The 25,843-nt window shown below is 36.2% G+C and overlaps 1 protein-coding gene across 1 annotated transcript in view; it reads left to right on the forward strand.

Moving 5' to 3' along the window:
• LOC131934527 (uncharacterized) overlaps positions 1-25,843 on the forward strand; it is a 40,949-nt gene that overhangs the window by 8,875 nt on the left and 6,231 nt on the right. Inside the window, exon 3 of the mRNA XM_059290569.1 lies at positions 9,796-9,846. Coding sequence (XP_059146552.1) covers positions 9,796-9,846 — 51 coding nt within the window. The remainder of the gene's footprint in view (positions 1-9,795; positions 9,847-25,843) is intronic.

Below are 25,843 nucleotides of genomic sequence, written 5' to 3' on the forward strand. Positions count from 1 at the left end.
GTCATGTGAGGTGGGGTTCGTTGTTGTTTTGTGTGTTGTGGTGCTTGCTGTGGTGGTTGTTGTGGTATGTGTTGTCATGTGATGAGGGCTGTGCTGTGGTGTATCGTCGTGGTGTAGTGTGCGGTGTGATGTGTTGCGATGTATTATTGTGTTTTGATGTGTGTTGTGGTGTTATATGTGTTTTATGTATTATGTTGTCCTATGTTGTCTTATGTTGTTCTATGTTACTCGGTCATCTCGTGTAAGTTTGTTTTCTTTCATCACCAACAGGGTTGTACACCACGAAGTGTTTTAAGGTGGAGGGGAGGGTGATGTTGTGAGATGCATGAGGCCTGAGTGTTGTGAGATAATAGGTGTTAAACTGTGGTGGGGGTGGGGATGTTGTGACATTTATGTCTGAGTGTTGTGAGATAATAGATGTTAAACTGTGGTGGGGATGGGGATGTTGTGACATGTATGAGGCCTGAGTGTTGTGAGATTATAGATGTTAAACTGTGGTGGGGGTGGGGATGTTGTGACATGTATGAGGCCTGAGTGTTGTGGGATAGTAGATGTTAAACTGTGGTGGGGGTGGGGATGTTGTGACATGTATGAGGCCTGAGTGTTGTGAGATAATAGGTGTTAAACTGTGGTGGGGTGGGGATGTTGTGACATTTATGTCTGAGTGTTGTGATATAACAGAAGATAAGATGTGAAGCTACTTTTATTATAGTCGTGTTATTGCTGAGGTGAAGGGGGTTTGTTGTTTTTACTTTCTCGTATATACGTAGTATAGAGAAAGTATTGTAATCGTGCAAAAAAAAAAATCGAGATTTTTACAAATCTCGACGTTTTACACCTCACTGATACGGAAAAACATAATTTTGCAATCTTGTCCGTATGTCTGTGTGTGTCTGTGTGTCCGTGTGTAAACAGGATAACTTGAGTACCGTTACAGCTAGGTTGATGAAATTTCATATATAAGTATTATATCAAAATCGTAGATCCGTATCAACTTTTGAGCGATTTCCGACAACCGGAAGTGGTACCTTTTTCTACTTTGAATTTTTCAAAAGCCTATAACTTGAGTACTATTTCAGATAGATAAATGAAATAAATGTAAGTAAAAGATCTAATTCTCTACCTTCTGTTAAATTTTGAGTAATTTCCGTTGACCGGAAGTAGTAATTTACGCTACTTCCGATTTCTCAAAAAACTAATGTAAATTTATTAAGTACTAATACTATTGCGCACTATTATACACACCTTTATTAGGCGTTCGCTTGGTGCGCAATTGTTTTTTACTGAGATTCTATTCTATTTTTAAAAGTTTCAGTATTTAAAATGGATTAAAAATCATAACTATATCCCCAGTTACCATCTCCTGTTGTTTTATATAAGAATATTCGAGAAAGTTTAGGGGAGATCACTACCGGTTTATTACAAGCTTGTATTTAACTCACTTCCTCGTCAGTCTGTCGTCAGTCTGTCTAGATCGAAACGCCCGAGCGACACTGCAGGCACTTTTAATTGACAGATAAGGTTGGTACGTGCGTCAAGACATGAAGACTATGCAGCATGACATTAAATTTGACTTAATTGGTTGCCTGATTAATTTTTTATGAATTAATTAAAATTGTGTCCAAAATAGTAGGCTGTCTCATCAAACTATTCCGCGCTATTAGACATGTGTCATCACGTTCAATAGGGCGTCATCGCTTTCAATATGTGCGCAATGGTTTTTAGTCATGTAACTTTATTGTAAATAAAACATGTAAAGTACTAAAAAAAATTCATAAAAAAACGTTTTAATAACAAGCTTTTATGTAATAATGCACTAAAAAGAAGAAAATAAATTATAGACTACTATTTAAATAACAATAAAGAAGAGCGTGGGTCTCTTCTTAAATATTTGTAAAGATATCCAATAGATACTAAAATGACCCACGCTTTTCTTTATAGTTATTTAAATAGTAGTCTATAATTTATTTTCTCCTTTTTAGTGCATTATTACATAAAAGCTTGTTATTAAAACGTTTTTTATGAACATTTTTTATTTGAATTGGGTGATAATTTCTCATGAGATATGTGACGAATGACAGAGGTTGGACCTTAGGAGGGGAGGGGGGGGGGGGGCTCAATGTTTTATATATATTTAATTTCTGCTTTAGTTTTATACTTCAAACATTTTTCTTGATGTATCCAGATTGCCTTTTGGTTTGTCAACTTAAAATTCAAATGTAATTAAAGTAGTTAATTTTATTTTAACTGTGAGCTAATTTGTAGTCAAGTTATTTACATATTTACGCTAAAATAACACAATATATAATTAAACGCCTCACATATTTTTAAATACTACTTAAACTAAGGTATTAAAACATTTTTAAAATAAATTAAATTAATGTCCACGTGTAGTAATTATCAAAACAAGAACTGGGTCAGGAATGTAATGACGACCTCTGACATTCACCGCAGAAGTACATTCGGCCTTGTTAACATTTTCCCCAACCTCCGTTAGTTGTTTTTTATGAATGGGATGACGTCATTATGCATTTCGGGGATTAACCAATCGCGTCACTATCCACATTACCAACCGCGGTAAGGTTCTCTCGTGTCAACCTATTTACTGTGACAGATTTTTTTCGTGCGCTCGTGCCGCGTGCCTGCTAATTAAACATGTCAAAATGTTGGCCGGTATGGGGTACGTATAACACGATAGTGTGAGTTATTTCAATATTTTATGCATTCCTTTAATTCGCATACCATGGACCGTGTTTATTTAATCCGCTTCGCTTAATTAATAAGATAGTGTTTGAAAATTGAATTAGGTAATAGATAAAAGTACTTTACGGTTAGTTTTTTTTTTATCAATGATGTGGCTGAAAATTGTCATTTGATTATGAAATCACGCAGATGAGGTGGCGAGGATGGGGGCAGAGGAGTATCTACCCTCCCGGCGCCCGGGGACAAACTTTCAGTTCCCCCCCCCCCCCGGGACAAACTTTCGATTTGCGCCCCCCCCCCCCACCCGCTCCCCTCTTCCCATCCCATACAAAACTGCAGCTAAAATGAGCTTTTAATTTTTTTTCTAACCCATTTTGGCGCCCCTACGTTCGGCGCCCGGTGACATATGTACCCCCCTTCCCGCCACGCCTCTGGATGGGGGTATAAAACAACCACAAATGTAACAAAATGTATACATCCTCGCAGCGGTGCTTGTGTTTAAAAAAAATAATTTAAGCGTAGCAAATAATTAAAGTATGGTATCTGATTGTTTAAAATTAATTATCACCGTTGCCTTGGAGACGAGCACCTAAATTACGCTCAAAAATTCGTAGAGTTTACAAATTGTTCGCTATCAGTCAACCGCGCAATCAAATTTATTTGAGTTCTCCGTCTATGAATGTGAATCTAAAGCACTTGTGTACTTCTGATGTATCTAGTTAATGTGTATTATAAGCAGGCCAGTTACCAGCAATTGTATCACCAGCAACTGTATCACCAGCAACTGTATCACCAGCAGCTGTATCACCAGCAACTGTATCACCAGCAGCTGTATCATCAGGCAGTTTTTAGATGTGACGTCGCTAAGTCATAAGGTGACACACTAAAAACGTTTTAGTCGTGGCTGTAAAAAAAACTTTAATGCGCCTGTCTCCAGCTTTGTCAAAGGTCACCAACAAGATTTAAGTACTTAAAGCAGACGACTTCTGACTTTGTTGACGCCGGGGGCGGATTGGGGGGGGGGTTGAACAAGCAAGTCCTTCCGCCAATGTAATGCTGTTGTATAAAAAGATGAGCACTTAAATAGTGTGAGACAATATGTTTTTGTTATGGTGTACTAGACAGCTGTAGCCCACATTGACTGTTGTTTCGATTTTACTGTTACATACACACACACATATATATACATATATATATATATATATATATATATATATATATATATATATATATATATATATATATATATATATATATATATACATATATATATATGTTTATGTGTGCTTGTGCGTGTTCGTGTGTATGTGCGAGTATGTTTACGTTTGAATGTCTGTGAGTGTGAAAATTTACGTCCTCCCCCCTCCCATTAACAATAACTAGTTACCCAACTGTTTAGCTTCAACCCTTGGACCTCACAAACCAAACGCCACCATCAACTTATACACAAACAATACAGCAAGTGCTGGTTACGACAGGCAAATGTGTGGGCCCTCTAACGGAACAGTGCTGAGCAAAGGTCCGCGCTGTCGTTGTCTTGCAACTGTGATGACCTTATCAAACTTGTCCGCTGAGGCTCAACACCATAAGGAAGCTGAACTTTCCACAAGACACGCCATTTAAAATATTTTTAAAAACTACACCAAAGTTTTCTCCCTTGACAAGACCTCATTGCCTAACAGGTTATGTGCCCTTGACGTGGCTGTTGCAGTTATTCGTCAACTCAGCAAAAACTTGATATGGATTCCGAATTTTAAAATTTGGGTTTTCAACTAGACCAAAGCCTTTTCGTTCAATAAACCGGGAGTGATATCCCCTATACTTTCTCGGATATTCTAATATAAAACTACGACGGATGGCAACTCAGGACATAGACAATATTTGTAATTCAATTTTTATATACTTAAACTTTTTATAATAGAATGGAATCTCGTAAAAAAAAGAATTGCACACTAAGTGAACGCTTAATAAAATGTGCAATATTATTAGTACTTTATAAAATAACGTGCGTTTTTTTTGAGAAATCGGAAATAGCGTAAATTATTACTTCCAGTCAACGGAAATTACTCAAAATTTGACAGAAGGTAGAGAATTAGATCTTTTACTTACATGTGAAATTTATTTCATTTATCTATCTGAAATAGTACTAAAGTTATAGGCTTTTGAAAAATTCAAAGTAGAAAATGTACCACTTCCGGTTATCGGAAATCGCTCAAAAGTTGATAAGGATCTACGATTTTGATAAAATACTTATATATGAAATTTCATCAACCTAGCTGTAACGGTACTCAAGTAATCGTGTTTACACACAGACAGACACACAGATACACACACACAGACATACGGACAAGCTTGCAAAATTATGTTTTTCCATATCAGTGAGGTGTAAAACGACGAGATTTGTAAAAATCTCGATTTTTTTTTCTTACAGTTTCTAATACTATTGACTTTTATTATGGAGCTTGTAGAGAGTCAACAGTATTAGAAACTGTAAGAAAATCACGGCGCCCCACGTTTTTGATCGCTTATAGTAGAGTGATCGCTTGCATTATTGTGATGTATAACATTTATTTTCTACTTTTTAGTTCAATCAGAAAACGTGGGTTTTTTAAAACGTTTTTAATGATTATTAATTTCTACTTTTTAGTCTTTGTCTGTTTGTTTGCATTAAAATCTCGTAAAAGTTGTATAGCATTAAAGTCTCGTAAAAAGACAACTCGTAAAAAACACGTTGTGTGAATACGTTACTGACTAGAACACATACATTTGAACTCGCGCCGAGTGGGATAGCAATCGTGTGCCCAACCACTCGACCATATCGTCTCCCCCATACTGGCCACCAGTTGTTACGTTCTGGTTGTTTGTACACAAACACTGCGTGAACACTAGTCAGTAAGTAAAAAGAGGGAGAGTCCCGAACCTTGTTTTCATCAAATTACAGTTACTGGGTTATGTCCCTTTTCCCCCACGTTTTTGCACAATTATATAGCGGCCTAAAATGATCAATAAAATGTTTCCATGGATCAATTTAGTAATAATAATTGAATATTCTATGGTCATCGGAAACAAAGCTTCCCTGAAAATTTCAGCGCGCTAGCTAACCGGGAAGTGTCCGAAATTTCGATCGCAAGATTTGATTGGAGAACCAAACAGAAGCGAAAGCAAGTTAAAGAAAACGTGGGAAAAAAGGTTTCAATTTTTAAAGGATTTTGTTGTTCTGAAACAGCAACCATATAAAACCTCCGCTGAAACAGCAACCATATAAAACCTCCGTTGAGTCCGTTCTCTGGTAATGCCACGTTCGCCTACCAGGGTCTTTTTTTTTGTTACATCCAGTTGACCGTCGTCAGCTGGTCTACGAGTCTGTTGGGTCGTGTCAGAATACACGAAGGGCGACATAGATTGGACGCTGTAAGCTGTTGTAATTTCTAATCTTTTCTAGTTGTTCATCAGGCTCTGGGAGTTATTTAATACGAAGATGCAGTTTATTTTCTTATGATTTTACAGCCTTTTGATGGCGCGCATAAAAGATTGATGCGTTACTTTATGTTCCTAGAGTCTATATATACCGAGTGTATTTAACGAACACAATAGCCTACAACCAACAATAAACGTCTACTGTTATATACAGAAAGCCTTTTGATGCAAAATGTGCAAAATAAAATTAAATGAAGTATGTAGTTTTGAAATGACTACAAAACTTGAAAAAAACAAGTTCTTAAAAAAAATTATTAATAGTTTTTAAATTCTCTGAAATTAAATAAACAAAACTTATTTTCTTTCTTTAATAAAAAAAAAAAACTTTGGTCTCCAAAATGTGTAGATTTCGCGAGCGACAAAAGCTTTTATTTTAAATAATGCAATTTAGTTTTATTTTCTTAGGTTGAAACTTTGCCCAAACTAAAATTAATGTGAGAATTCAGACATTGTATTTTTTAGGGGGGTCGGGTGCATGCAGCCTACCAGGCGTCCACCCCTCCCCCATCACGTCGCCTTCCGTCCCATCTTGTCCTGTTCGCCCCTTCCCCTCACCCCCAGTTTAACGAAGACAGTATCGAAGCCCTGGCCGTGAACAGAAATAGAATTTGACGGTTTGCTCAACAAAAAAAAACAACAGATGTGACCTATTTCTCTGAGATCAAAGTAAGCCTGTCCTAAACAGGCCTGCGAGCTCTGCCCTCACCTGTGTGACCTCCTCCCCCTGTCCTCCCTGTAACAGTCAACTGGAAGAGAGGCACGCCCTCCTTCTTGTCCTCAATTCCCAGTACGGTCGGGCTGTTCCGTCTCTTTCATCAGAAACACCAGTTTGACGTCACTCCTTATAAAACACACTTTTGTTTCGTTTCTTGTCAGTTTATTTTCGAAAAATCAAGTTGAACTTTTTGAGTTACCGCGTGCGGTTTTAGTAAACAAGCGAAAAGGTCCGTCTAATAACCTTAAAAAGAGGTCAAACAGAAATTTAAAAAGTGCAAGGTTGAAGTTGACAGTTTGAAATAGGTCAACTCTTTCTGTTTGCTAATGAGGGGGAGGGGGCGACGACTGGGGGAGACCGGTACGGATGGTTACAATTAGTGCAACAGACCGAAACTCATCCGGTTTTTTTTTTTTAGCTTTATAATTTAAACAGCAGAAACAATTAACAATTAAAATGGGGGATTATAATTCATTACGCGATTTTGCAATATTTAAGTTGTTCTTTAGCTGATGAACTATTCATGCACTTAGGACCTATTCATGCACTTAGGACCTATTCATGCACATAGGACCTATTCATGCACATAGGACCTATTCATGCACATAGGACCTATTCATGTCGGCCAGTTAGTCCAATCGTCAGTTTCAGCAACGTCCAACAAGATACAGGCCAACTTCTCGGAATTTTGTTGTTATCATGTTGTGTTGTTGTCTGTTGTTGTCGTGTTTTGTTGTTATCATGTTGTGTTATTGTCTGTTGTTGTCGTGTTTTGCTGTTGTCGTGTTTTGCTGCCTTTCTTAGTCGTGACTGATTGTTTTTATCGTTTTGTTGTTCTTAAGTGCTTTTTCTTCATTGCTTTGTCATTGCAGTTGTCATGTTTTCTTCTTAATATTTCTACCTGTGTTTTTTCACAGTTAAAAATTATTATTGTTATGACAATGACATCCACGGCTTAAAAAAAAACATTACGTATGATCAGGCATCCCTCCGGCACTGCACACCCCCCCCCCCCCCCCCCGGGAGAAAAATGTCTGAAAGAAATCGTAAGCCTTATATTCTTTGAAGTCTCGACACAGCGGACATTCACTGTTAGCATTTCTTATTAAATGTATTCAATTAGACACGCATACCGCTCGAGCAAATAATATACGCTGGCCGTGTTGTCGCATAATGATGGCATCTCTAGTTACACGCGGAGTTTGTTTGTTGTTTACCTTTCTGTATACATGTACATGTTGTTTGACATTTATTTGTATTACCTCGAATAAAGAGTAAAATCACATGAATAAAACATTAAACAATTAATTGGATAAAGTTGCTTTGGGCATAGTGCTAGTATAGTAGGTGATGATTATGAGTCCTAGATTTGAAAAATTGTATTGTAATCTTGGACTGAATTTTGGTTAAAGTTTATGTGACCTTTGTACGAACTTTGACCTGCATTTATATCCAAAACATGCATTTTTTTAAATATATATATATAACGATTATGTGTGTTCGTGTTTGTTGAGTGCATGTGTGTATCAAGATAGATGTATCTCTGTAAGTAACGCTTCCTGTTCTAGTTGCAAGCCGCAAGACTTTGTTCGGCTAGACGGATGTCCTAATTTTGACGGAAATATGATTTTAGACGGATGTCTGATTTTAGACGTAGATCTTTATTTAGACGAAGATATTATTTTAGACAGAAATCTGATTTTAGACGCTAATCTGATTTTAGACGGAAATCTGATTTTAGGCGCAAATCTGATTTTAGGCGGAAATCTGAATTTAGACGGAAATCTGAATTTAGACGGAAATCTGAATTTAGACGGAAATCAGTATGAACATCACTCCCAAGACAAACCACTGTCAAAGGTCACAGGTTAGGTTTGAAAACTACAATCAGGTCACAGAGTCAGGAATCTTCCCGATGAATGCAGTTATTTGGTTTCTTGGTTTTTACGCAGTAGGACACATTTTTACCCCCACCCTCACCCCCAACTTTCCCCCTCCCCATCCGTGATTAAATAGTGAACAGAGCTAGGTCAATATAGTTGATGTGGGAGGGCTGGGTGGGGGGGTACACAGTTAAAGTATATACCCTCGGTGTCATTGACACGGGTTAATTGTTCCTTTCACACCTCCGTGGCGGCGAAGTGCATGTGGCATGCTCCGTGTGACGTCATACAGCATGCCTGACATGCCTTCCTGGATTATTTTTTTTGTAACGGTGGGAGGGGGGGGGATCAAAGTGAGAATTTAATGTACGTACTTTAGCGCATGCGCATTAACATCAAGTGTTTGCTTGTTAATGGGAGACGTACAGCGAAGTGATGGAGACAAGTGGTCTGTTTAAGAGTTGGTTGGCGGGCTGTATCCTGCATTACCGGACCGCCGGTCTACCTCGGTGGGCCCCCAGGTAAAAAATCACGGTGGGCCCCCAGGTAACTGTACTGTACTACGCCTAAGTGCGTTGACTTTTTTTTCTTAAATAAATTGTAGCGTGAATTTCCATTTTACGCTGAGGGTGATCATCAGACTTTGACGGGGAAAAAATGCACAATGAAGGGGGCCCCTTTAAAAATTTCCCGGGTCCCTTGGACACAGCCTGTCCACCACTGCCGGCAGATAAAGTCTGGTGCATGCCTTGAGAAACAAGTCTTAACCTAAACCTAGCTCCAAGAGTCGACTGAAAACGTTATAATGTCAAGAGATTAACCCATGCCACACACTAACCTTAACAAAAAAGACTAAACAATATATGCCGTATTCCTCAGCCTAGCCCTAATCTTAAGTCTTAACCCCAGATTTTTTTAATGATGCTTGTGTAGAGAAGTTTCAAAGACCGTCAAAAATGTTTTTAAAAATAAATTGTCTTCTTTTATCGTTTAATTTTTAATTTTTTAAATTCACAGATTCAAGGGATGGACTTCATATTCGGCAGTGAGGCCAAGAGAGTTTGTGAGGTAAGTGGTGATTTGTGGTAGTTTTGGTGGTAGTGATGGTTGTTGGTGGTTCATGATGGTTCATGATGGTTGGTGGTGGTTGGTGGTCGTGGTGGTGGATGTTGACGGTTGGTGGTGGTTGTTAACGGATGATAGTTTATGCCAGGTACACTTTACCACGAAAGTGTTTAACTTATTATATGCTGGAACATTGAGAGAAAACGAATGGTCTTTGAATACAATTTTAGCAGTGTGCCCCGCAAAGTCTATACAATTTTTTAAAAAACACATAAAGTCCAAATGTTTCTATAACATCGTCCTGTGTGATAAACTTGACCAACACAATCCGGAAGAGACTTTTCTTCTCCTAAATTATTCAGGTACGCATTAGAGCTGAGTGGACTCACGTATGCCCTGTGGACTTAAGCCTCATCTAAACTCGTGAAATATTGACTAGAGATCGTGCGCTCTACTACTTGACCACGCGGTATGAAGTTGACCTGAAGATGTACCCCGACCTTATTCAAGGGAAAAATATTAGGACGGTCCTACCAATAACTTTTTACTACTTGAAGATAGTTGACTTTCGCTTGCCAATTATTGCCTCGCTAGTTTATACCTGTATGTAAACATGTTTGTTTTCGATCACCACTGCAGGCGAGGTAACGCGCGAAATTAATTACGGCATCGTGAAATTAATTACGGCATCGTAAAATAGAGAGGTTTTTGAAAACTTTGTGACCAGTAATAAATTAATTTAGCTTCAGATCGGCCACAGTCTGTGAAAGTTTTGACTTCAAAGATCGTGTGTAGAATTTGGCTGGGTCAAAGGTGGTGTGTAGAATCTGGCTGAGGAATTCGGCCATGCTTTGATGTTTGTTTTAGTTTTAGCAGGTCCATTTTTTTTTCCTGTCGGTGTCCTGTCCGATTAGGCGAGATCTGGGTCGGAAATGTGTTGGAATTTAAGTGGTGACGTGGCTTGTTTTGGTTCGTAGTTGAAAACATTCGGTGGACTGTTTTGGTTCGTCCAACATTCATTGCAACACAACACCTCCACCAACCACGTGACACAAACAGTAAACAAAAACAGACTGCCAACACGTTCTTGTTATTTATTGACACTTTTTTTTATTTTCTCATACATTTCCCTTGCTTGTGATTATGTGTGAATTAACACAGTATTGTAATCAATGAATCTACGGCTCAGAACAATCATCTGACCTCTTTGAGATCCTCTTGTAGAGCACACAATGGAGGCGGCCGAGTTGACGAGAATCCATCTATCATACTGTTGACATGGATAACATTCGTTTTGTTTTTGTTTTTTTTTATATTTTGACTTCATAGCGACCGTAAAAATAATACAAAAATAAAAACTTAAGCCTAAAAATAATTCAGAAATTTAATATTTTCAGAATCAGTGTTATAAAAGTTGCAAATCCAGAGAACTTGAAATTAATTTGTTGAGAGTAGTATAGTAGGTCCCCTTTGGGTCGAATTTGTGCAGACATGTTTATATAGTAAAATATTGAGCAGCCAGAGCAGACATGTTATATAGTAAAATACTCCAGCTGGAGCAGGTGTTCCCCTCCTCCTATTGTCTTCCGTGACGCTCCTTTACGGCCGCGACGACAAACAATAGAGTATCGATTTTTTTTTTGAAAAGATATGTTTAAATAGTCATTAAAAATAATTTATTCAGCTAGGCTTGCTTTACAATAGGCCATATTTCTCATACAGTTGATCTATAAATAGCCGTTACTATTTACTATCAGTCTGTTTTTGTCCTCTGTTTTTTGTCTAGTCGTGTTAATTATGTTAAGTGTGATTGTTTTATTTGTTGTGGCTGTTTGCTTTGTTGGTTTTAATATTTACATATGTTGTAATCACAACGTTTTCATTGTTTTCATTGTTTTTTTTTATTTATTTTTTAACCACCTTTTAACTTAAAGGTTCTATAGCCATCATTTTGACGACCACTTATATATATTTAAATACATTTTGTTTATATTTTTATAATTTTCTAAAAAATATTAATATAGAAGATAAACAAATAATTTTTTTTTTCTTTCTGTGATCTCGGCATATGAAGTGATAGTGTGTTCATCACTATGTCCAACCGCCTTACTTTCCCTAACGTAAGTTAGGTACCCATCAGAGTTGGGTAGACTCGGGACAGTCTACTGTCTTTGAACCTGGATTCGAACTCGTAAGTTCTACCACGCTGCCCCTTCATTCATGACTATATAAGTGCCTATTGATTTGGTCAGAATAATTGTCAGGGGCACAGTTATCTCTTTACTAAATAAAACTAATATAGAAACGAAGGGAGAGTCGAATTTTTCTAGAACAGTCTTGTTAACAACCACGAGAAGCGTCCCGTAAATTTATGATCCCAATGGTTTAACATAGAAATGACACTAAATACCCTTGGTGATGTCTTTATAAACAAAAAGTCGGTTGAGTTTCAAATCGCAAGTTTTGTAAACGTCTTTGTTTAAGTATTTACATTGTTTTATGTAGGTTCAGAAGTATTTCATAGCGACAATGGAACAGTGTCCGTGCGCGTTTGTTTACATTTAAAAATACATGTCGCGTGCTTTGCGCGCGTCTCACGACGTTTTAAGTTTTCCTAGTGTTTTTAAAACAGCGATTTCTTTCTAAAATAGTGACCAGGGTCAGACATCAAAGAGTATATTAATCAATTATCATTAACAATTTAAAAAGTAATTTAGGATGTCAATGGTTTAACATAGAAATTACACTAAATACCCTTGGTTATGTCTTTGATTTTGTAAACAAAAAGTCGATTATGTTTCAAATCTCAAGTTTTGTAAACTTCTTTGTTTATGTGTTTACATTGTTTTAAGTAGGTTCAGAACTAGGTTTATTTTATTAACATAAAAGTTTTGTCTTAATTAAAAATAATTGTCAGACTAAATAGCTAATTAAAATGATCAATAGCAGTTTGGTTTAATAAGTAATATATGTGTTACACCAGCGTTAATCTTAGAAAAATATTTTGATTGTTATGATTATAATTGTTTTTTTTTTTTTTTTTTTTTTTTCCAATTGTCTTATTAATACTCGGCCCTACGATTTGTGAGATAATGACCAGCATGGTATATATTATATTTATATACACTGTTATTATTTTTTAAAGTCATCACTACCCCACTGAAACCTCTTAAAATAAGACCATTTTCCTATGATCAAAATTTTAGCTCAAATCAGTGAGAAATAAATCGGGTCTAGCATATATTAATCCAACTGATGTCGTTTAGAAGAAAAGCTGTACCTACAATTAAATTTACTGAAAGGTTTGCTTAAAAACTTTTATCAAAATGGTTGTGCACTTATACTTGTAATAAGTTATAATTTTTTACTTTTCATAGATATGTATTGAATTAGTCCATTTTGATTATGACTTGTTGTCCTGGCGTTGACATTTTACACTTTTTTTTTTTGAGACTCACATATACACATACATATACATACACACACACACACACACAAATGAAACTAAAATCAAATCACAACAAGTCTTGTTTAATTTTATTAATTTTATTTTCCCTAAGCCGATAAAATACTATGGTATAATATTTACAAGCTTGCAAAACATACATGCGTCATTCACTCTATGTCTTTTTTAAGTGCAACGAAGGCACGAGACCGCCTTTTATTGTGTGCCGTGAGCACAATACCCATTGTATGGGTATCTGAGCATAGGGCAATAGCTATACCCCAACGCACATGGGCGGTTAGATAATAAGCGAGGTAGCTTTTCCGCGGAGCAAGCTGTGAAACAGGTGAAATAAAGAAAGTCGCTTTTTTTTTTTGTATTTTATGTCTCAATCAGGGTGGCACGATATTTTTTTTTTCTCTTTGTATCCGTGTTGTAAACAAAATGAGGAGGAGAAAGGGTAGTGACCTACCCTCCCACCCGTGTGTTCCATGATGGCAAACACAATTTTAAATGTGTATTTGTTAGGTTTTAGTAGCGATACATCTTCTACTTGTTTCTTCCTTGTGACATCATTAGCAGGGGAGACGATTCGTTTCAGCGGAGCGAGTCGTGCGTCATTTAAAGACATCAAATAGGGTAATGTTACACAAGACAAGCTTTTAGTACTCTGTTGAAATTAATTAAAGGGAGAAAACCCTAAAAAATATTTACTAACGTCCCTCTGGTGTAATCTTTACAAGCTAACAAAACATACGCCGTCATTCACTCTACGCATTTTTTTTAAAGTGCTACGAAAGCACGCGACTACCTTCCATTGTGTACCGTGACCACAATACCCATTGTATGGGTATCTGCGCATAGGACAATTCTTCTTCTTCTTCGTTCTTAATTATTAGTGTTGAAGGGGATCGAGATTTATCTGCCAGTGGGTTTGAACTCGAGGCTTTGTTCGAATTTATCAACCATGAGCTTTTTGCCGACTCGACCACGCCTCCAACACAATTAAGCGTTACGTGTCAACTGGTTATGCGCCATTGAGGCCATTGACTCCGATTTCAGCCTGCTTTTCTTTTTTGGATTTGCTTCCATAGCCTTTGTCCAACCAAGAACAAACTACAAGGCAGCAGTTGTTTAATTTTGGAGTTGTCTCTCCTAGAAGAGTGGCTGTCCCCAGCTAACGAGCCTCATCTGCCCGAGGGTTCGAACTCGAGACTTTTCGGTTTAGCAACCATGAGCTTTACCGACTCGACCACGCCGACCCCGCATAGGACAATGAATCAAACAGACTGTATCGGAAAAATACTTCCACACAACACCCTTCTCTCGAAGAAGACAATTTATTTTTAACTTCACGTTGAGTAATTTTTATTTTTTTTATTTTTTAAAAGTATTTTTGGTACGTTTTAGTAGCGAGATATCGTCTACTCGTTTCTTCCTTGCGATATCATTAGCAGGGGAGATGATTCGTCTTTTACAGTGAGCTAGACCATCTCTTTTCCAAGTGCAACGTACGCGAAATAAAGACACTAGCTTTTGTATTTTATATCGCAAGCAGGTGACGGGATATTTATACATCTGCTTGAGCGTTATCGGCGAAACTTGTTTTAAACATTATTAATACGCCAAAATTTTAAAATATTATTGTTTCATACACCGATCTCAAGATAGAGTTTTTAATCAGATCTATTATTAACAAATATTGTCATTTTAACACACTGCGTAACCATCAAGTTGAATCAACCACACCTGATGTTACCACTCGTAAAGTCAAGTCTTCAAGACAAAACACTGATACTAAACAAGACATTAAACTGAATTATATGCCACTATGTGATACAACTAATATTATCTTTGCAATGTTAAAAGAGGGGGTATAACTTGTATTGAGTATAGATGTATAGTGTTTAATATTTAATACATAGAACACAGGACAAAAAAAAAACAACAGATTTACATCACCGCAACATCCGACATAATGGCTGGGTTGGGTACGGGGAGGGCGGAGGAGAAGAAAAAAAAACACCATAAAATGTATAACGCTACAAATGTTTGGCTTTATTCAACGACTTAAGAGTAGAAATGTGCTATAATTTTATGTATGTCTTCATTGTAACAGTCACCATAACAAATGATTAAACTTTATGATTTTTTTGAGTGCGAGAAATGCTACCAGTGTGATTGCACCAAGTCCTGCCACAGACCATTTAATTAATGTTTTAAAAGATGCCCAATCTCTCTGACTTTCAGTGCGGCGTGAATAAAACTCAACCAGACCTTGCTGTAGAAGATAAAAATAAGAGAGACTCAATTTCTTAATTTCTCTATCTTGAAGATGGGTAATCAGGATACTTTAAAGTCATGGGGAGAGGGGTGATAAAAGATGATAGAGATAAAATATAGCTGTAGCATACATAACAATTATCCTAAACGCAATATGCATTCTAATGAAAACACAGCACATAAATTTGAATTAATCAATATTCTGTTGTTCAAATGTATCAGTTAAAACAAGTCAATATACTGATTTAGATTCTTCTTAACAGGTGATATAAATTTGATATTATGATGTATGCAAATAGAAACTATTCTTACCCATTTATCATTAGACGTCAACCATTCTTGTAAGTTAGTGTCGATATATGAGGTAACCCATTCAACAACATTATCCGCCAAATGCCTTTTATTATGTACGAAACAATATACCACAAAGCATCCAGCGAAGCCTAAAAGCGCTACAATCCTGCCCCAGTTAACACCATCAGAGAAGGTTTCATCAACTATTATTTTAAAAGTATCATAAGCGTTGTTATCAGTAATATTAAGCTGTTCAAGCAAATCATTGAATCTATTTCTAAATCGTTTCTCAAATTCATCACCAAGATTACGCATTGCCGCTTGGACAACATTTGGAGTAACACTATTTTGTCGCCCATCATTTTCCCACTGAAAACCTTCCTTCGCTACTCGATGTTTGATATAATCCACTACTATCGAACGAGTATTATAAGATTCCATGTTTTCAGACAATTCACTCGAACTTAACACATCTGTTTTTAAAAAACCATCTCAAACTTTAAATGAGATTCATTTATATTACACAAAAACAAAAATACCTAATTCAGCAAACAAAAAAGTGAAGACCTTTTGTTATTCGTAGCAACTAAATCGCCAACCAATCTTACGGCCACCTGCATAATCGATCAAATTATAGAAAGAACGTGGTTTGCATCGCAAATTTAAAAACATGGCGATGTTTACCTATGCTTACAGACCTCAACCAAAAAAAAAAGGCAATGAAACTATAAGAAGGAGGAATATATATCTTAGTCATGCAGCAGATTACCTACCCATGTTCGCTTTAGTATTACAGTATTCATTTAATTTCTTTTTGACTTGAACTTCTTTAATTTAAGAAGGTTTACTTATACATAATACATTACGTCTAATTACAATTTTTTATTTTTACCACTCAATGTATTTTGTTTTTTCTATATCTTGCATTGTCATCTTAATTTTTGATCACCTTAGTAAAAATTTGCTTAAGATTATAAACTTCAAGTTTTAAAAAACATCAACGTTATAGTACGTCGTGTCAAATGACACACCGTTTAAAATGTCTACATTTAAAGTTCACCAACATAATGACGTAAAAACTAAATATGATATGACGTTAGCATACATATCATTCAATCTAATCACTCTAAAGTACAAATCAATAATTTTTATTGATTAAGGGGCTGGGTGAGTTATTTTTATCACTATTCGCCCTTCCCCTTCCCTTTTTCCGCAACCCTTTTCCCCTTCTTCCCATACCTAACCTCAATACCAACCGTTAGATACACAGACCGTACCACTACCCATTCTATTCCATTTAAGAGACAAAGGATGTATGACAATCTTACAGACAAATATTTATTTAACTAATATCACAACTCCTAGACACTACTCCAACAGACTGGGATATTTAACTTATAGACACCACTCCTCGTTGAATATCTCTTGCAGCCTAGCCACCTATGTCCGCCGCCCTCGCCCCATCCCTAAACACCCGCTAGATAAACAGACCGTACCTTTACCCACACTATTATTTGGACAGACAAAGGACAAAGTAACAGAGAAACTTGTATCTGTATTCAACTAATGTTACAAGTGACATCGTTCCCATCCAACTCCGAAACATTCGTGGCCCAATTTCGAAACCAGCGTCGTTGAAAACTCCCCTGACCCTAGTTTAACTTTGCCTCACCGATTCCAAAACAGTCCTGTACCAAACATCCATGTACCAACTTTGAAACCTGTCTTGTTGAAAACAAAGACCGCCCCACTCTAGTGTAAACTCTAACACAACCAATTCCGAAACATCGATGGTCCCAGTTTGAAACATGTCTAGGTGAAAACTAAATCCATCCCACGGTAGTATAAGCTCTTCCCCGATCACTTCCAAAACATCCATGTACCAAGTTTGAAACACGCCTCTGTGAAACCCAAACTCCCCCGACGCTAGTTTAAACTCTACCCCCATCAATTCCAAATCATACCTGTAACAACTTTGAAACCTACCTAGGTGTTAACAAAACACCTCCGACCTTTGTATAAACTCTGCCCCTCATCAATTCCAAATCATACCTGTAACAACTTTGAAACCTACCTAGGTGTTAACAAAACACCTCCGACCTTTGTATAAACTCTGCCCCTCATCTATTCCTAAACATACATGTAACAACTTTGAAACCTACCTCGGTGAAAACTTCACCGACCCTAGTACGGACTCGACTGACAACAATTCCTAAACATGCATGTCCCAACTTTGTAACCTGCCTCGGTGAAAACTTCACCGACCCTAGTATGGACTCTACACCTACCGATTCCAAAACATGCATGTTCCGAGTTCAAAACCAACCTTAACCGACACTAGTATGAACTCGGTTACCATCAATTCCTAAACATGCATGTACCAACTTTGAAACCACCCTCGGTGTAACCAAAACACCTCCGTCCCTAGTATAAACTCTACCTCATCCAATTCCAAAACATGGATGTCCCAACATTGAAACACGCTTCAGTGAAATACAAACTCCCACGACTCTCGTATAAACTCTCTACCTATCAATTCTAAAACATGGATGTACCAACTTTGCAACCTGCCTAGGTGAAAACTCCCCCGACCCTACTATAGACTCGAACCCTAACAATTCCAAAACATACATGGTCTAGCTTCGAACCCTGCCTCGGTGAAAACGTCACCGACTACTCGTGTATAAAATCTGTCCCAACCAACCCCAAACCTTCCCTGGGCACCCGAATAAAAATAACTCACCCAGCCCCTTAATCAATAAAAATTATTGATTTGTACTTTAGAGTGATTAGATTGAATGATATGTATGCTAACGTCATATCATATTTAGTTTTTACGTCATTATGTTGGTGAACTTTAAATGTAGACATTTTAAACGGTGTGTCATTTGACACGACGTACTATAACGTTGATGTTTTTTAAAACTTGAAGTTTATAATCTTAAGCAAATTTTTACTAAGGTGATCAAAAATTAAGATGACAATGCAAGATATAGAAAAAACAAAATACATTGAGTGGTAAAAATAAAAAATTGTAATTAGACGTAATGTATTATGTATAAGTAAACCTTCTTAAATTAAAGAAGTTCAAGTCAAAAAGAAATTAAATGAATACTGTAATACTAAAGCGAACATGGGTAGGTAATCTGCTGCATGACTAAGATATATATTCCTCCTTCTTATAGTTTCATTGCCTTTTTTTTTGGTTGAGGTCTGTAAGCATAGGTAAACATCGCCATGTTTTTAAATTTGCGATGCAAACCACGTTCTTTCTATAATTTGATCGATTATGCAGGTGGCCGTAAGATTGGTTGGCGATTTAGTTGCTACGAATAACAAAAGGTCTTCACTTTTTTGTTTGCTGAATTAGGTATTTTTGTTTTTGTGTAATATAAATGAATCTCATTTAAAGTTTGAGATGGTTTTTTAAAAACAGATGTGTTAAGTTCGAGTGAATTGTCTGAAAACATGGAATCTTATAATACTCGTTCGATAGTAGTGGATTATATCAAACATCGAGTAGCGAAGGAAGGTTTTCAGTGGGAAAATGATGGGCGACAAAATAGTGTTACTCCAAATGTTGTCCAAGCGGCAATGCGTAATCTTGGTGATGAATTTGAGAAACGATTTAGAAATAGATTCAATGATTTGCTTGAACAGCTTAATATTACTGATAACAACGCTTATGATACTTTTAAAATAATAGTTGATGAAACCTTCTCTGATGGTGTTAACTGGGGCAGGATTGTAGCGCTTTTAGGCTTCGCTGGATGCTTTGTGGTATATTGTTTCGTACATAATAAAAGGCATTTGGCGGATAATGTTGTTGAATGGGTTACCTCATATATCGACACTAACTTACAAGAATGGTTGACGTCTAATGATAAATGGGTAAGAATAGTTTCTATTTGCATACATCATAATATCAAATTTATATCACCTGTTAAGAAGAATCTAAATCAGTATATTGACTTGTTTTAACTGATACATTTGAACAACAGAATATTGATTAATTCAAATTTATGTGCTGTGTTTTCATTAGAATGCATATTGCGTTTAGGATAATTGTTATGTATGCTACAGCTATATTTTATCTCTATCATCTTTTATCACCCCTCTCCCCATGACTTTAAAGTATCCTGATTACCCATCTTCAAGATAGAGAAATTAAGAAATTGAGTCTCTCTTATTTTTATCTTCTACAGCAAGGTCTGGTTGAGTTTTATTCACGCCGCACTGAAAGTCAGAGAGATTGGGCATCTTTTAAAACATTAATTAAATGGTCTGTGGCAGGACTTGGTGCAATCACACTGGTAGCATTTCTCGCACTCAAAAAAATCATAAAGTTTAATCATTTGTTATGGTGACTGTTACAATGAAGACATACATAAAATTATAGCACATTTCTACTCTTAAGTCGTTGAATAAAGCCAAACATTTGTAGCGTTATACATTTTATGGTGTTTTTTTTTCTTCTCCTCCGCCCTCCCCGTACCCAACCCAGCCATTATGTCGGATGTTGCGGTGATGTAAATCTGTTGTTTTTTTTTTGTCCTGTGTTCTATGTATTAAATATTAAACACTATACATCTATACTCAATACAAGTTATACCCCCTCTTTTAACATTGCAAAGATAATATTAGTTGTATCACATAGTGGCATATAATTCAGTTTAATGTCTTGTTTAGTATCAGTGTTTTGTCTTGAAGACTTGACTTTACGAGTGGTAACATCAGGTGTGGTTGATTCAACTTGATGGTTACGCAGTGTGTTAAAATGACAATATTTGTTAATAATAGATCTGATTAAAAACTCTATCTTGAGATCGGTGTATGAAACAATAATATTTTAAAATTTTGGCGTATTAATAATGTTTAAAACAAGTTTCGCCGATAACGCTCAAGCAGATGTATAAATATCCCGTCACCTGCTTGCGATATAAAATACAAAAGCTAGTGTCTTTATTTCGCGTACGTTGCACTTGGAAAAGAGATGGTCTAGCTCACTGTAAAAGACGAATCATCTCCCCTGCTAATGATATCGCAAGGAAGAAACGAGTAGACGATATCTCGCTACTAAAACGTACCAAAAATACTTTTAAAAAATAAAAAAAATAAAAATTACTCAACGTGAAGTTAAAAATAAATTGTCTTCTTCGAGAGAAGGGTGTTGTGTGGAAGTATTTTTCCGATACAGTCTGTTTGATTCATTGTCCTATGCGGGGTCGGCGTGGTCGAGTCGGTAAAGCTCATGGTTGCTAAACCGAAAAGTCTCGAGTTCGAACCCTCGGGCAGATGAGGCTCGTTAGCTGGGGACAGCCACTCTTCTAGGAGAGACAACTCCAAAATTAAACAACTGCTGCCTTGTAGTTTGTTCTTGGTTGGACAAAGGCTATGGAAGCAAATCCAAAAAAGAAAAGCAGGCTGAAATCGGAGTCAATGGCCTCAATGGCGCATAACCAGTTGACACGTAACGCTTAATTGTGTTGGAGGCGTGGTCGAGTCGGCAAAAAGCTCATGGTTGATAAATTCGAACAAAGCCTCGAGTTCAAACCCACTGGCAGATAAATCTCGATCCCCTTCAACACTAATAATTAAGAACGAAGAAGAAGAAGAATTGTCCTATGCGCAGATACCCATACAATGGGTATTGTGGTCACGGTACACAATGGAAGGTAGTCGCGTGCTTTCGTAGCACTTTAAAAAAAATGCGTAGAGTGAATGACGGCGTATGTTTTGTTAGCTTGTAAAGATTACACCAGAGGGACGTTAGTAAATATTTTTTAGGGTTTTCTCCCTTTAATTAATTTCAACAGAGTACTAAAAGCTTGTCTTGTGTAACATTACCCTATTTGATGTCTTTAAATGACGCACGACTCGCTCCGCTGAAACGAATCGTCTCCCCTGCTAATGATGTCACAAGGAAGAAACAAGTAGAAGATGTATCGCTACTAAAACCTAACAAATACACATTTAAAATTGTGTTTGCCATCATGGAACACACGGGTGGGAGGGTAGGTCACTACCCTTTCTCCTCCTCATTTTGTTTACAACACGGATACAAAGAGAAAAAAAAAATATCGTGCCACCCTGATTGAGACATAAAATACAAAAAAAAAAAGCGACTTTCTTTATTTCACCTGTTTCACAGCTTGCTCCGCGGAAAAGCTACCTCGCTTATTATCTAACCGCCCATGTGCGTTGGGGTATAGCTATTGCCCTATGCTCAGATACCCATACAATGGGTATTGTGCTCACGGCACACAATAAAAGGCGGTCTCGTGCCTTCGTTGCACTTAAAAAAGACATAGAGTGAATGACGCATGTATGTTTTGCAAGCTTGTAAATATTATACCATAGTATTTTATCGGCTTAGGGAAAATAAAATTAATAAAATTAAACAAGACTTGTTGTGATTTGATTTTAGTTTCATTTGTGTGTGTGTGTGTGTGTATGTATATGTATGTGTATATGTGAGTCTCAAAAAAAAAAAGTGTAAAATGTCAACGCCAGGACAACAAGTCATAATCAAAATGGACTAATTCAATACATATCTATGAAAAGTAAAAAATTATAACTTATTACAAGTATAAGTGCACAACCATTTTGATAAAAGTTTTTAAGCAAACCTTTCAGTAAATTTAATTGTAGGTACAGCTTTTCTTCTAAACGACATCAGTTGGATTAATATATGCTAGACCCGATTTATTTCTCACTGATTTGAGCTAAAATTTTGATCATAGGAAAATGGTCTTATTTTAAGAGGTTTCAGTGGGGTAGTGATGACTTTAAAAAATAATAACAGTGTATATAAATATAATATATACCATGCTGGTCATTATCTCACAAATCGTAGGGCCGAGTATTAATAAGACAATTGGAAAAAAAAAAAAAAAAAAAAAAAACAATTATAATCATAACAATCAAAATATTTTTCTAAGATTAACGCTGGTGTAACACATATATTACTTATTAAACCAAACTGCTATTGATCATTTTAATTAGCTATTTAGTCTGACAATTATTTTTAATTAAGACAAAACTTTTATGTTAATAAAATAAACCTAGTTCTGAACCTACTTAAAACAATGTAAACACATAAACAAAGAAGTTTACAAAACTTGAGATTTGAAACATAATCGACTTTTTGTTTACAAAATCAAAGACATAACCAAGGGTATTTAGTGTAATTTCTATGTTAAACCATTGACATCCTAAATTACTTTTTAAATTGTTAATGATAATTGATTAATATACTCTTTGATGTCTGACCCTGGTCACTATTTTAGAAAGAAATCGCTGTTTTAAAAACACTAGGAAAACTTAAAACGTCGTGAGACGCGCGCAAAGCACGCGACATGTATTTTTAAATGTAAACAAACGCGCACGGACACTGTTCCATTGTCGCTATGAAATACTTCTGAACCTACATAAAACAATGTAAATACTGAAACAAAGACGTTTACAAAACTTGCGATTTGAAACTCAACCGACTTTTTGTTTATAAAGACATCACCAAGGGTATTTAGTGTCATTTCTATGTTAAACCATTGGGATCATAAATTTACGGGACGCTTCTCGTGGTTGTTAACAAGACTGTTCTAGAAAAATTCGACTCTCCCTTCGTTTCTATATTAGTTTTATTTAGTAAAGAGATAACTGTGCCCCTGACAATTATTCTGACCAAATCAATAGGCACTTATATAGTCATGAATGAAGGGGCAGCGTGGTAGAACTTACGAGTTCGAATCCAGGTTCAAAGACAGTAGACTGTCCCGAGTCTACCCAACTCTGATGGGTACCTAACTTACGTTAGGGAAAGTAAGGCGGTTGGACATAGTGATGAACACACTATCACTTCATATGCCGAGATCACAGAAAGAAAAAAAAAAATTATTTGTTTATCTTCTATATTAATATTTTTTAGAAAATTATAAAAATATAAACAAAATGTATTTAAATATATATAAGTGGTCGTCAAAATGATGGCTATAGAACCTTTAAGTTAAAAGGTGGTTAAAAAATAAATAAAAAAAAACAATGAAAACAATGAAAACGTTGTGATTACAACATATGTAAATATTAAAACCAACAAAGCAAACAGCCACAACAAATAAAACAATCACACTTAACATAATTAACACGACTAGACAAAAAACAGAGGACAAAAACAGACTGATAGTAAATAGTAACGGCTATTTATAGATCAACTGTATGAGAAATATGGCCTATTGTAAAGCAAGCCTAGCTGAATAAATTATTTTTAATGACTATTTAAACATATCTTTTCAAAAAAAAAATCGATACTCTATTGTTTGTCGTCGCGGCCGTAAAGGAGCGTCACGGAAGACAATAGGAGGAGGGGAACACCTGCTCCAGCTGGAGTATTTTACTATATAACATGTCTGCTCTGGCTGCTCAATATTTTACTATATAAACATGTCTGCACAAATTCGACCCAAAGGGGACCTACTATACTACTGTTGAGTTTAAGGCTACATTTCTATTTATTTTCAAGTTTAAGTTATAACCCGATGTTTCATTTTCGTAAGACAAGCATTGATAGGTTGTACAGGAACTCCGTGATCGATAGTTGTTTGTTTACAAAACTTTGCAGATGAAGTTTTTAAATAACATTATGTTATTTTAAACCACATGACCGAGTTCTGCCATTTTGTTTACATTTTGTATGATAAAATGTATGCTATCCTATCGAATGTCATTGTTTATGTCGCCATTACCACTTGAAAACCAAATTATTTTTGTCTTTTTTTTTAAAAATAAGGTTTTATTGCTGAAAATACCAAAACGTCAAGTACATCCACACTTTTTTAAAGTCCGAAAAATAACAGGATTTTATAACTATATTAATTTTATTACACCGCGCCTGATTTTTAACATATTTAATGGGCCTCTTGAATACCTTATAGTCTAATCTCGCGCGGGTCCATTAGTTCTGTCAGCATTCCGCCACTCCCCAAAGACAATTCTCTTCAAGTCATTGGCCCTTCAATGTACGTAACGAACCAACAAAGACTGTCGCTACACAATCTTTTCATCATGTTTTGATTGCTGGGTTGGCGGTTCACATTCCTTCAGCCCTCCCGCGGTGTTCGCCTCCCCCCCCTCCTTCTCTAAGGACACAAGTGTCGCCGCCGCCTCGTCAAAACAAAAGCACCCCCTCCCCTCCAACAAGTCCCCAGCTAGTCAAAACAAAAACACTTCTCCCCCCCCCCCTAACACGTCCCCAGCTGGTAAAACAATGTGGCATACAAGGCGAAAAAACAAGCAACTTCCGCATTTTTTTCTCACGTCGTCGCCATATTTTGCCGTTCCCAGAGATTCTGCCTCTCAATAGTGATTTATTATCGATTCAAAATTACTTTTCGTATCCAACCAAAATAGAAAAGCGCTTTTTTTTAAATTTTAAATCAAATATTTTATTTTTAAATATATATTCGACATCTAATATCTAAGAAGAAAATAATTTTTAATTTTAATGCTTTTTTTAAAGTATAGAATCAAATTAAATGTAGCCAATTGATTTGAAATTACTTCGATCTATTTTAAAAAAAAAAAAAAGTGTTTCCAACCAAAATAGAAAATTAATTTTTTAAAATGATATATGAAACGCGTATTTTTAAATATAGATTCGACATTACATAACAAATGAAGAAGTTTTTTTTTTTAAAGAATAAAATAAAATGTATATTTTGAAAAGTCCGTGTTTGATTGGCTCTCACATCAAATAACTTACCAAGACTGACAAAAGTAATAAATATCAGCTAATCGTGTGATACATTTCCTAATGAGAACTAAAATCCACAGGACATTGCAAGAATTATGCGGGCAGCAAGATATCCAAACATGTTTACTTTCTCCCCAACGACCATAGCTGGACAGACTCAAAGACTTCATACAGGCTCGAACTCGCAAAACTCCGTTAGCAATCATGTGCTCTACCTTTCCACCACGACA

The sequence above is a fragment of the Physella acuta genome, unplaced genomic scaffold (assembly GCF_028476545.2).
Source record: "Physella acuta isolate Inbredline_101_S28 unplaced genomic scaffold, ASM2847654v3 ptg000109l, whole genome shotgun sequence".
Classification (NCBI taxonomy): Eukaryota; Metazoa; Mollusca; class Gastropoda; family Physidae; genus Physella; species Physella acuta.